The sequence below is a fragment of the Medicago sativa genome, chromosome 4 (genome assembly GCF_051527215.1).
Source record: "Medicago sativa cultivar Bolivia chromosome 4, Bolivia_mono, whole genome shotgun sequence".
NCBI classification, from domain to species: domain Eukaryota; kingdom Viridiplantae; phylum Streptophyta; class Magnoliopsida; order Fabales; family Fabaceae; genus Medicago; species Medicago sativa.
The window spans coordinates 7,011,649-7,025,060 of NC_140752.1; the positions used below are offsets into that span (position 1 = coordinate 7,011,649).

At 31.2% G+C, this 13,412-nt stretch overlaps 1 protein-coding gene and 2 pseudogenes across 2 annotated transcripts; 1 reads left to right on the forward strand and 2 right to left on the reverse strand.

Moving 5' to 3' along the window:
- Positions 1–1,342: 1,342 nt before the first annotated feature.
- Positions 1,343–2,940, reverse strand: LOC146925880 (uncharacterized; annotated as a pseudogene).
- A 3,958-nt stretch (positions 2,941–6,898) lies between these two features.
- Positions 6,899–10,934, forward strand: LOC146925881 (cinnamoyl-CoA reductase 1-like; annotated as a pseudogene). The gene is made up of 6 exons (XR_015033968.1): positions 6,899–7,135; positions 8,647–8,816; positions 8,971–9,156; positions 9,289–9,451; positions 9,864–10,048; positions 10,625–10,934. The product of XR_015033968.1 is annotated as a cinnamoyl-CoA reductase 1-like (transcript).
- LOC146925882 (F-box protein At5g51380-like) lies at positions 10,918–12,944 on the reverse strand. The gene has a single exon (XM_085758304.1). It carries the CDS (start codon positions 12,779–12,781, stop codon positions 11,108–11,110), a length of 1,674 nt encoding a protein of 557 aa, XP_085614430.1. The 5' UTR covers positions 12,782–12,944; the 3' UTR covers positions 10,918–11,107.
- Between the last annotated feature and the right edge of the window lie 468 nt (positions 12,945–13,412).

The following is a 13,412-nucleotide window of genomic DNA, read 5'->3' on the forward strand; positions in this document are numbered from 1 at the left end:
TGTGGATTAAGTACTAGAGAATCAAATCAATGTTATAGAAGCTCATATATGGTTCATTATTTTTTATTTTTTGAGGTTAGTTTGAAAGCATAAGCCTAGTCAAGACAAAATTTTGATCTAAAAACTCCAAGGACAAAATTGGGTTCCAAAATGTTTTTTTGTTTGTTCTTGTCTTCTATAAACCAAATTGGACTTGAACTTTCATCCTCTACAACTATGTAATTAAATTGGTCCAACTCAAATTCAGTCGTTGTATTAATCTAACAGCTAAAAGATGAGGGTCTCTTTAGCTCCCAAATATCTAAGGCCCCCTAATGACACGTCTGGAAGTTATCTATCGGATGTTCAAACGTAGATATGGCAGATAATTACCGAATGTGTATTTAGGTTGGCTCAAGTTGTAAGGATTTGGGTTTACTTTGGTTTATGGTTGTTTAATAGATCCCTCAAATTGTTCAACCGATTGAGTGATAACTCTCGGTAAGTTTTTTTTTTTTTTTTTTGTGTATAAACTATGATCAGTTGATAACTTTCGATCAACTTTTTTCATAATTGTAATTTTTCAGAGCCTATTGAGAAACCATCGAAAGATACTGAGACCCAATTGTGGAGGATAAAATTTGATTGGACTCAATGTTCTGGGATAGATCTTTTGGCATGTAAAATACTAGTATAACAACCCGTGCCAAGCACGGGATACATTTTATTTAAAATTCTTTAATGGGGTTTACAAATAAATAAGTTTTTCAAATTTTTGATATTATTTGGTACTTTATCTTCATATTTAAAATTGAAATAATAAATCACCGTTTATTGAGAACAAAAAAGTTACACTTTATAAGGATATAACTATTTTTGTGAGAGCGATAAAATAGTGACATGTATTCCAAAAAATTCTCCTAATTATTAAGTCATGCTAAATTGTAATTATTATACAAAAGCCGTTTTTAATTTCAAATAATTTTTTTCATAAAATACTAAGTCGGTTACATTCAGATAATTATTAATGTAATAGGTGTTTCGATTAACATTTATACGGTATATTAAAAATTTGGTAGGTTACAAAATTATAATAAATAACTTGAATAAATTATATTTTGAATTTTGATTCGTTACACAATTACAATCACCTACTAATTATAATTTTAAATGTAGTAATTAGTTTTTAAGGTTATATAATTCATTTTCATAGAAGAAAATTATTTGAATTAAAAAACGGCCTTTAATTTTTATATGTATTTTATAATTTATGTAATTTTAAAACACAAGTAAATTGTAAATTGATAATCTGAAAATTAAAATATTTTTTCATTTTAGGGTCAATACATATAACAATATTAATTTATTCAATTGAAAATAGTAATTCCATTGTCAATGACTCGGTACCAACCAATTGTGCAATCTCATTGGGTAAATCATGAGATGGATCACCCTGCCAAAATATCATAAGAATAAAAGTATCATACATTAGTTATTATTGTTTGTGTACAATTATACATTTCCAAAATAAATATAATATTAGAGCTTTGTATTGTAAAAAGGTTGAACAAATACATACAACAATGTTGTTGGACTCAATAATGTTAGAACATTATTTATTAAGCAATCCAGAAACATCTCGATCAAATATAAACCAAAAAGTGCACTTACGCTGTCATCAACTACTCGAATCTTGATTTTGAACCTGCATCAAACGGTTTGATGTGTTAATAACAAACTTAAGGATAGTGCTTTACGCTAATTAAAAATATCAACAAATTTAAGTTAGCATATACCTAGGCGTGACGCGCACAATATGACGATCACACTTTTCACAAAAGTACATGCTAGAATCAACATATACCTTTTAGTTGCATAAAAAAATATTGTGTTGTCAATAATCTCAATAATTTTTCCCAACACAATAAAAGAGGTGCCCTGCATCACCATACAAAATAACATTATACTAAAAGACGTACAAACTTTATCAAGATAGATCGCTAATAAAACAAAAAACCTTATTAACATTCTTCAACTCCTCAATACTGGTCCTAGGAGTAAGTTTGAGAAACTCCTCATATACAGGTATGCGAGATGAATCTGGTAACTGGATCAATCTCGATGCAAGAAAATTTGTATTTGCACTAAGAAAGCTGTAATAAAAAATATTTGTTAATAATATTATAATATTATAATTTAATAAAAAAAATGTATTCAATAAATGAATCGTGCAAAAATGTTATATTAAAAAAAACATACCTTTTCCTAATGTTATATAAAAATGTTATATTGCAGAGAGTTTGATTTTTGTGTCGATTATGAAATTCAGTTTGTATTCGATGCGTGATGGTCTATACGAACTACTGTTGCAAGCAACGTCAAATGAGAAAATCGTGAACACAATTCCCTCTTGGAGCTGATCCTTGAACTTGTAGATCAATGTTTTTCGTATAGACATACCAATTCGATCACCTTAGATAACAAAGATTAAAACACTATACTTTAAACAAAAAAATACAAAAAAAATTAAAACGATACGAAAAAGAACCTTTCGATCCATTAGAACCGACTCCAAGGAAAATGGTAGTTTTTTTATTTTTGTAGTCTTGAACAAACCAAGCACGAACAACCCTCACAACCAATGTCCACGATTGTTTTCTTGGCTAAACATCAGAGATGAAGACGTGTTTCATAGACATCCAAGGAAAATGGTAGTTTTTTTATTTTATTTTTGTAGTCTTGAACAAACCAAGCACGAACAACCCTCACAACCAATGTCCACGATTGTTTTCTTGGCGAAACATCAGAGATGAAGTCGTGTTTCATAGACATCCAAGGAAAATGGTAGTTTTTTTTATTTTTGTAGTCTTGAACAAACCAAGCACGAACAACCCTCACAACCAATGTCCACGACTGTTTTCTTGGCGAAACATCAAAGATGAAGTCGTGTTTCATAGACATCTTTCTTTCCAATAGAAAAAATTACAGAAACAACCAGAATATAGATATTAAAGAAGCAGATAACAGATGAAGAATAGCTATAATTTGTGATTGTTGTTTACTCGTATCCCAAGGCGCTACTATTTATATAGAAAAATAGTACCATAACAGTTAATATCAATTAGTTATTAATTTAACCGTTTTAAAATTAATATTAACAACGTCTTTAATTTTATAAAATATGTATTAAATGATTGTATTATATTTCATGTAACATACAAAAAAAATTAACTTCATAACATTTGAAATTTAATAATATCTTGCAAATTTTTAAGTAATATATTTTGTAACGAATAAAAATTAATTATACAACCTCAAAAACTAATTACTATAATTAATTTTTTTGAAGGATACTATAATTAAATTTTTAATTAGTATCACTGCCAACCAAAAAATTTAATTAGTATGTTATTGTAATTGTGTAACGGACCAAAATTTAAAATATAATTTATTCATGTAACCGACAAAACGTTAATTATATAACAATTGAAATTTAATATCCCTAAAAAAAACAATTAAAATCTAATAGTAACTTACAAATTATTAGTTATTATATTAATTATAATTTTGTAACCAGCAAATTTTTTAATGTAACGTATAAATGTTAATCAAAATACTAATTATATTAATAATTATTTGATTGTAACGTTTCAAATTTTTAATGTAATAAGGTAACGTATGAATCTTAATCGATACACTAATTATATTAATAATTATTTGTTTGTAACGTACCAAATTTTTAATGTAACATATAAATCTTAATCGAAACAATAATTATTTAATAATTATATTAAAAAACGGTTTTTAATAATAGTTATTATTATTTAGATTGCATTAAAAATTAGGAGAGATTTTTGGAACAAATGCCAAATAAGATTATGATGAGGTGGACATCTTTAGAGGAGAGAAATCTTGGAATGGTGCATTTCTAAAAACTCTAAAATGTTAGTATAAAGATATATGGGTTAAAATATAACGGTTGTCATAATCATTAAAATGTGCTTCATTATTTTCTAATACGATGTAGATTTTTATTTTGAGGGGTAATACAATGTTGATTTAACTTTTCTTTTTTAAGTTTAAATCTTTGGAAAGGTGGGCAGTGTAGCACAAAGAATTGTACTATTATATCGATCCTCATGCTTAATGATTATTTATGGTAAGTCATTTTGTCTCCCACATTCATTTAAAAGTAAAAACTTGATAAGCCTAATGACATGACATAAAAACCCAAAGATTCAGATCATTAGTTGAGTAATCACTTCATTGGCTAGTAGTAGCAAGGATGATTTGCATATTTGTCTTAATTTAGCTAACTAAGATGCTAAGATATTGACTAATATCTCAAATAAGAAAGTAAAATGGATGAGCTTACTTAACACAACATAGGTGACAAAGGTAATTGCCGCTTATATATGAGTACTTTGTTGGAATTTAAGTGCGAGTGATTAGTCAAATATCAACCAAGAATTAGATGAAATATATAAAAGAGTTGAATCATATATTCGATACTATAAAGCTTTGGGTGGAGATGCGATGTTTGGTTTTGATTGTTTAACTCGTTGGTTCTAACGCTCCTAAGACTCCCCAACATACTCATTTGCAATAACTATGCAATAATTAGAAACCATATTTAATGCAATTCAGCCAATTCTGATCTATTCATCATGTAAGCGAATGTTACGTCCTTTTACATCCTAAATTATACTTCAAATCCAGTTATGCATATTGAGACCATATCTTAACCTAAAACTGGAAGACGTTGAATCTTTTCACTTGTATATTGTTCAACCTCCACTTTTCTAAACAATATGAGATTTTTAACTCACACTTGCTACACAACAATACTTACTAAAATATTTGTGTGGTCAATCACTGAATCTCAAGAAGTTTCCCTTCAATATTTTATGTTGATAAAATTTACTACTTTTCTACCCAACTCCATGTCAAGAGAAGAAAATTTCGAAGTCTAATTCTAGAAATTTTATGCTTGTTAGTAAAAAGTGCTATTCTTAGAAAACGTGAGGCACATTATGTAATAATATAGTGATGAATGATTATATTCGATGTGATACGCACTGAACCAAATCCTATACATACCAAGTTCCATATATTATGTATCAATACTAGTAAAATATATTATCAGAACTCCACAGTTAAGTTTGTTGGACGAAAGTAGTATTAGAATGTCCTTCTCAGAAGTCTATGTTGCACCGATTTTGTACCGAGGAGGAATATAAGTGAGAATATTGTTATTGTTCAGGAGATGCTTCATAGTATGGCTAAAATGAGAAGAAATATTGGCTATTTTGCAATCAAAAGTTTATCATACTAAGGTATATGATTGTATCAAATGGTCGTTTATTCATAACGTAAATTGGTCTCCCCCAACTATGGTGAATTTCATTATGAATTGTGTGACATTAGTGCAAATGAATGGCTTGTGGGTGGTGCTAAATCCAATTTCTTCATGCCAAAATGTGGTATTTATCAAGGGGACACAATGTCTCCTTACTTGTTTGTTCTTTGTATGAACTGATGAAACCAGGTACAGAGGTACCATATATCTCCTATCTTATGTTTGCAGATGAAAAAATTGGTTTTGGTTTGGCGTATTACATTGTCTCCGTCGGTCATTCATACTATACCGATGTATAATATGATCTGCATGAGTATTTGATGACTCATCATGTGATGTTTTTTAGAGTTTTTTCGAGGATTTTCTTGCTAATTTTAGTATTTGATGACTCCTCATCACCCCATTTTACACACCTCAACTAGAATTCTATATACACCCCCTTTCATTTAATTCCAAACTTCACCATAATTTGAGATCATTTCAAAATTAGTGAAATCACTAAACCAATCTATTTGCAATATTTCTTGTACCAATTTCCATGCTTCATTGGCCTCTAAGGATAATTAAGGATTTCATATCTATTCAGATATTTGACATGAAGATTTGATGTAAGTAAAGAAATTGTAGCTTTTGCCTTCCACAGTTTTTCACTTTCTTATTCTCTTGGTACCAAACATAACATATAGTGAATTAATTAAGTGGACGATTTCTATGATTCATGCTTCTCCTTTTGTAATATATTTTTTTTTAAAACAAATACGTTGATTTAACAAAGAAAACATTTTAACTGACCTTAGATGATATGGGACATCAATTTAATATTTCATAAGTTTAGAGTTTCAAATTGTTAGACACTTACCATTTGAGGACTCAATAGTGGTTTACTTGAATTAAATTCATATATTTATTCCATTCAAACAGTCACGACCACCATTAAATTATAAGGAATGCTTTTTGAATATCCATTTTTTAAACAACTTATTGGACAACCATATATACAATACATATAAATATAAAAAATCTTTGGTTCGTAAATGTAAATGCGTAAAAATAGGACAAATTTTAGAAGATGATGTTGCTACCATTGGCGCCGTGTACTCGCTTTGGGAAAAAAAAAACGTATTAGTAGCTTATATGTCATTTTCTAATCCCCAACTAATAAATTTTGAAATATTAACCAATAAAGTAGACATTTCAATTAAGACAAAGTCCACTAAAAATACATAAAAGTTTATCGTAAAATGGGCACCTCAATTTCATATTTGTACCTAATCAAAGCAACAGAGAAAGTAAGAATAATATAATGAGAATATAAACAAAGTTGATCCAAAAATATAATTTCTATTAAATTATTCAGCATTTATGAGTTCTCTAGGAATAGTAAAAATAATTGAAGTGCCGTTTTAGATTTGCTATAAACAATTGTCCATTTATTATCCTAACATGGCTCAGAAATAAAAATGTACACGTAACATGGATGGACATGGACCACTGAATCACATGACATGAGTGGAATTTTCCTGAATAATATAATTGTTCTTTCTTTGACGCCATACTATTATTGTTAAGTGAGTTAAGTTAATGAATGAATTATTTATTTTAAGGATTTAGAGTTGTGTTTGTTCCACTGAGATTTTTCGATAGTAACAAAAGAGGAGGTGATAATGGAAACAAGTGGGGGTGTTAATAACAAGAAGAAGGTGTGTGTAACTGGAGCAGGAGGGTTTGTAGCATCATGGCTTGTTAAGCTTCTTCTTTCCAAAGGTTACGTTGTCCATGGAACTGTTAGAGAACCTGGTACTATTTCTCATCTCATCATTCCTATTAATTTTCAATTTTTTTAGAATTAATTAAAAATATCTTAGTTTATTATTATTGAAAAATATTCTAATACATTCGTTAGTTGTTAATGTTATATATGTATATATTGTATAAGTTTATTTTAATAAGCAAAGAATTTCATTACTATATATGGAAAGAAACTAGGCTTAAGGACAAGGTGTAAGCAGAAGCAAATGATACATTTAGATGATGTAATGTTATATCATTATTCATTACCAGTACATAAGACAGCAAAAAAAAATTATCCAAGATCTTACTGTTATATCAATCCCCCAACATATGCAGAAATTATGGTTCAGTGTATAAATGCTTCTGTGGATTTGCAATATCGTTGTGCTTAAATTTGTAACGCTAAATCAATTTGGTCATCTAAATTTACAAAATGACAAATTAGTTCATGAAATGGAAGACTGACAACAAATTTAGTTGTTATGTGACTATCGATTTTGATGCAAACTAGAGATCAAGAGAACGTCTAAACGAATTTATGGAAACATACTCCAACTAATTACTGTGATGTGTGTCCAAGAAGTGTTCTAAGGTATGTCCAAGAAGTACTCTAAGGTATGTCGAAGCAAAGAATACAAAGTTTTTTTGGGACACTTGTCGTACGAGTGTCAAACACCGAGACACCTAATCCTAAATGTATTTTTGCTTGATAGATCATAAGAGAAGCGAGAACCGTTTGCATTTTATTTTCAACCAACTCCATGACCTGTATATGACCTTGTGAAAAATCTGCTCAGCAGTTAAAAACTTTGAAGAGAATTTTGACTGGTTACTAGCATTCCAAATAGTCGTATGATTGTTGAAGCAAAGAAATTTTTAATCCCTGTAAATATATCTGAGATGTGTCCAATTAGTGTTTAAGGTGTGTCGAAGCAAAGAATGTTTTTTTTTTGGAACACTTGTCGTATGAATGTTGGACACCAACGCATGTAGGAGACGGAGACATTTAATCCCAAAGGTGTCTGTGCTTCATATATCCTAATGAAGTGAGAACTCTGTGTTTTGTTTTCAACTTTTCCATAATCTGCTCACTAGTTAAAAACTTGGGAGAGAATTTTGACTAGTTTTCTAGCATTCCAAAAAGTCCAGAGCACTGCATACAGGTTGGTAGACCTATAAATTGTAGTGACTCTTGCAATTGTTATGTAAAGCTCAACTCAGACCAAAACATCTTAAACAGACAACATTTTATACTTGTATATGTAATATAAATTGTTGATTTTTCATCATTAGTTAATACTTCATATTATCTACTTTGTCTGAGAAGGTGAATCACTCATTTCAGAAAACTGCATACCATATTTCTATATTACCTACTTTTTAGCAAAATTTCAAATTACTTAGTAAACTATTTTGCATACAATTGTTGAAGAGGATGTTGTTATGTCTCTATTCTCTTATTCTTGAGGTATGAGTGTTGTGGCGATTCATTTGAAGTGCATGTCTAACAACTGCAGGTAGTCTGAAATATGAACACTTGCTGAAACTGGAGAAAGCTTCTGAGAATCTTAAACTCTTCAAAGCAGATATCTTGGATTACGAATCCGTTTACTCTGCAATTGTTGGATGCAGTGCAGTTTTCCATGTTGCTAGCCCTGTACCTTCAACAGTTGTACCTAATCCCGAGGTAACGTTTCTAATGTTCTCTTATATGCAGACTAATTTGATATGTCACCGCGTGGTTCTAGTTTTGCCTTCATCGAAATTGTTCATGTTAGCAAACTCGACATCCACGAAAAAGTCTGAAGTGACAAATAATGTATTCGAAGCTTAATCTGCAGGTGGAAGTGATTGAGCCTGCAGTGAAGGGAACTGCTAATGTACTTGAAGCTTGTCTCAAAGCTAATGTGGAGCGTGTCGTATTTGTATCATCTGCAGCTGCTGTTGCTATCAACCCTAATTTACCAAAAGATAAAGCAATAGATGAATCTTGTTGGTCTGATAAAGACTACTGCAAAAACACTCAGGTCACAAAGATTTTATTATATTTGTACATGACATAAATGTATCATTAGCCTTAAGTTTCAAAATATGTTATGTTTCAATCATCAAAGAATTTTGTGTTATGCAAATAAGCTTATACTTCGCACGTGACGCAGAACTGGTATTGTTATGCCAAGACAGAAGCAGAAGAACTGGCCTTCAATTTCGCGAAAAGAACTGGACTTAACGTGGTAACCATTTGTCCTACTCTTGTTTTGGGACCAATTTTACAGTCAACCACAAATTCAAGTAGCTTGGCTCTCATCAAAATTTTAAAAGGTACTTACTAATATGCCTTATCAAATTCTTATTAAAAATACATGTTTATGAACTGTACAATGCGAGTTAAAATTCCTTGTTTTACATGATAATGATAACCACATAACTTCTATAAAATCCTTGGTCAGGTAACAGTGGTGTTTGATTTTGTGCATTCTTCTATTTTTTAGCCTTTATAAGTGTATGGCCATACCACTACCCACTTCACCGCAGTCGTGTTTTGGGATTCGGCTGCTATGTTACGCTATCTGCTGCTAACTAGATAGATCATGAATTATGAATATGCCCTTCATGGGGGTTTTTCTCTGCATAACTTGTTTTCCTGCCATTGTAGTTTAACTAATTTCATACATTATAGATTTCATATAAATATTAAAATCATTTTTCATGTTATTCATCTTGTCTTTCTTAGAGGGCCATGACTCATTGGAGAATAAGCTTCGTTGGATTGTTGATGTGCGAGACGTAGTTGATGCAATACTTTTGGCTTATGAGAATCACAAGGCAGATGGGAGATACATTTGCACTTCACACACTATCAACACACGAGATTTGGTGGAGAGATTAAAGATATCCCAACTACAAGTACCCTACGAAGTAAGCTTCAGTTTCTAAAGTAGTAGTCATAATTCAACCTGTTTAATTAAATATTAATAGTCCCTCCGTCCCTATATGTAAGCACCCTTTTATTAGAGACAAAGGGTGCTTACATATAGGGACGGAGGGAGTATTATCAAGATATATAATAAATATGTAAGAAACGTGAAAAGAATTTGATATTAACAGAAAACTAAAGAAGTCATTAATTAATTAATGAGGAGTATATGTAAAGGAGATAACCTGTTAAGCAAGTTCTTGTGAGATATCAATAACTGTATCAGGAAAATTGTCGAGTCATGAGAATGAGGAAGAAAACAACTGCAAGTAATGTTGCGCGATGGAGTACTTGCAGTGTAAATCTTAACCATTGCTTTGTAGCATCGAAACTTCAGGTTAAAAGTGTCTCGTGTGTCCGGCATTGACTCGGTACTGACACATGTTTTTACATTCAATACTTCCATTTTATCAAATTATCATTGGTGTTAGTGTGTCAGTACCGTGTCCGGTGAATGTGTCAGTGTTTCATAGCTACTTGCCTATATAATCTTATGTTATAGTTTTCCTTGCTGGCAGCTATATTGAGATGGATGATTACAAAATGCTGAGCTCAGAGAAACTGCAAAGTTTGGGTTGGAAATTCAGGCCATTGGAGGAAACACTCATTGACTCTGTTGAGAGCTATAAGGAGGCTGGACTACTTCAATCAGAATAATTTTAGTCTGTCCCATATCAAACCTAAATAAATGTGATTACTTGTTTAGCATCTCCATATTAGAATGGATTTGTGAATGTCTTTTAGTTTATGTACTTTCTTGTGCTTCTCAAACCAATGCTTGAAACTTGATTAAGTTACCAAATAACATCAATTTTTATGCTAACAAAATGTTCCTTGTTTATACTTCCATGATTTGGATTACATAAAAACACATAAACAAAGATAAACACACAACTTTCAACTTCTTTTATCACAAAAATGCTATCTACACATGCAAGGTACTTATTAGTATAATATAGAACATATAACAAACAAGACATGTTATATGTCACATTGAAAAATCAACCATAAAAATCAACACCAGAAGGTGTGATTATCTTTCTCAAGGAAGGTCTTGTATGTATTAGTCCACAAACAAAATCACCATCCACCAAACTGCAATTCCTCAAATTTAACTCTTTCAATGCAATGCAATTTTCTATTATTTCCCTTACTCCCTTAGCTGTAACATACCAACAATTTTTAATGTCCAATAACATTAGTCCAGTGCACCACTTTGAGATTATTGAGAGTGATTCATCTTCAATTCTTGATCCTGACAAGTTTAACACCTTCAATTGAGAAACTTCAAAGTTTATCTCAAACTTTTCAATTCCTGTATATGCAAGGTTTAAATGTCTTATCTCATAGCAACTCTTCATAACCTCAGCAATACATTCTCCAGAGATACCTTCACATGCATTTAAGTCAAGAAGTTGTAAACCAGAGCAAATGGAAGAAAATTTGATTAAACTTGCATCATTCAGTAAAATATTATCACCAAAATAAACCGCTTTTACTTGACGGTTGATGAAACAATCCGAGATGAAGTTGGAATCTTCCTCACCTTCTACACCGATATACGTTCTCTCCATTTTGATCTCATGGAGCAAGGGACAATTTCTTGTGAGTATGAAAAAGGTTGAGTTCGTTAGCTGGCAACAACCGCTAAGGTTTATAGAGGTCAAGTTAATAAGAAATATCGATAACTTGTCGATACATTGATCAGTTAGAAAGTCGGCTTTTCGAAGATCTAAGAATTGAACATATTGACATTTGGATAAAACATAAACGATTCCTGAAAATGTAAAATTGCAACAGTCTTGCAAGACAAGTTTTTTCAGACAATCAGCAGCAGTGTTTGCGACTGAGATAAGAAACTCATCTGATATAAAAGAATTTGACAAATCAATAGCTTTTAATCTCTTCAAGCTCACGAATGAATTGATCAAATCCAAGTTAATAGGTAGGGGTGTCAAACCAGGTCCATGTATTCTTTTCTTTTCGATGTTAAAAGAAATGGAAGACAAACTTGGTCTCATTCGGATAGCAGAAGCAATTCCAACTTGGGATATCTTGAAGCATTGGAAGAATGAAATTTCTTCCAATGATCTGCAGTTCTGGCAAAGAGACAAAAGTGATTTATCAGTGATCAAGTGATTACCGGAAAGATTGATCTTGCGCAGATTCTCAAGCATGGAAGACAGCCTAAGTAATCCAAAATCAGATGCTTGAGAATCCAAAGGAAAGCTAATGTCAAGCTCTTCAAGAAATGGAAAGCAATAAGCTATCACTACCAGATGGCTATCGCGAAGAAAGCCAATGTTTGAGCAAATTAAAACCCTCAAGTTTATCATGTTTGAACCGAGCTCTTGCAATCCATCAACAGGAAGTGATCTCTGGTTGGAAAGATTAATCAAATCAAGGTCCAACCCAGATTGTGAAACTTGATGAAGCAAGCCTTGTAGTTCACCATTGAAGTGGCTAAAATCTATGACTTTGAGCCTTAAAAATCTCAAGAGTAGCCGAGGAAGGAATGGAGCAGTGGGATCATGTACTGTTAGAGAGAATTTAACTCGGTTTGTAATGGAAAGGAATTTCTTGCAGACCAAAGAAACAGATTCCAAATCATGTCCTTGGCCAAGGAATTTGAAGATTGATTCCCAACATTCTTGAGGAAAATCTTTCACTAACATATTTGATATAATAAATATTGATCTAAAAAGTTAAGATGAGAATGATCAACAAATGTAATGGCTTAATCATTTATTAACTCAATAAACCAATCACATTGAGTGAAAGTTTTGGATTATGATGAGATTCTAGAAAGTCTTTTGCTTGTTAGGTAGGCATCATCAATCATATGTTAAGGTGATCTGTATTATTCACTTTTGAGACTTTTTGCAATGTGGTGTGGTGCCATGAAATAATCATCAACCCCACATGCCCTATTTTTTATATGAACAATCATAATTTAAATGTGTTTTTTTTACATGGAGCCCTATGAATGTGCAACACATGATTTCTATGGGGGCGACAATATTGAATTCATCTAGAACTTTAAAACTGGTCATGCTTTCCATAAAGTAATTTAAAACTTAGAAAACATATGTACAAAGTAATTTCAAGAAAGAAAAATTCATTTGGAAGTAGTTTCATTCATTTAATGACATTATATACTTACTCTGTCCTACAATGAGCAACCTTTTTAAAAATAACATTTTATCTCAAAATAAGGGTTACATGACTCTTAACAAAAATGAAAAATGGTGTCACATTTAATTTTCAATATAGTGTTTCTTCCAATTATACCCGATAATAAATATT

What these genes read in the sequence shown, in the direction of transcription:
- LOC146925882 (XM_085758304.1), bottom strand. Translation starts at nt 12,781, where the DNA reads ATGTTAGTGAAAGATTTTCCTCAAGAATGTTGGGAATCAATCTTCAAA.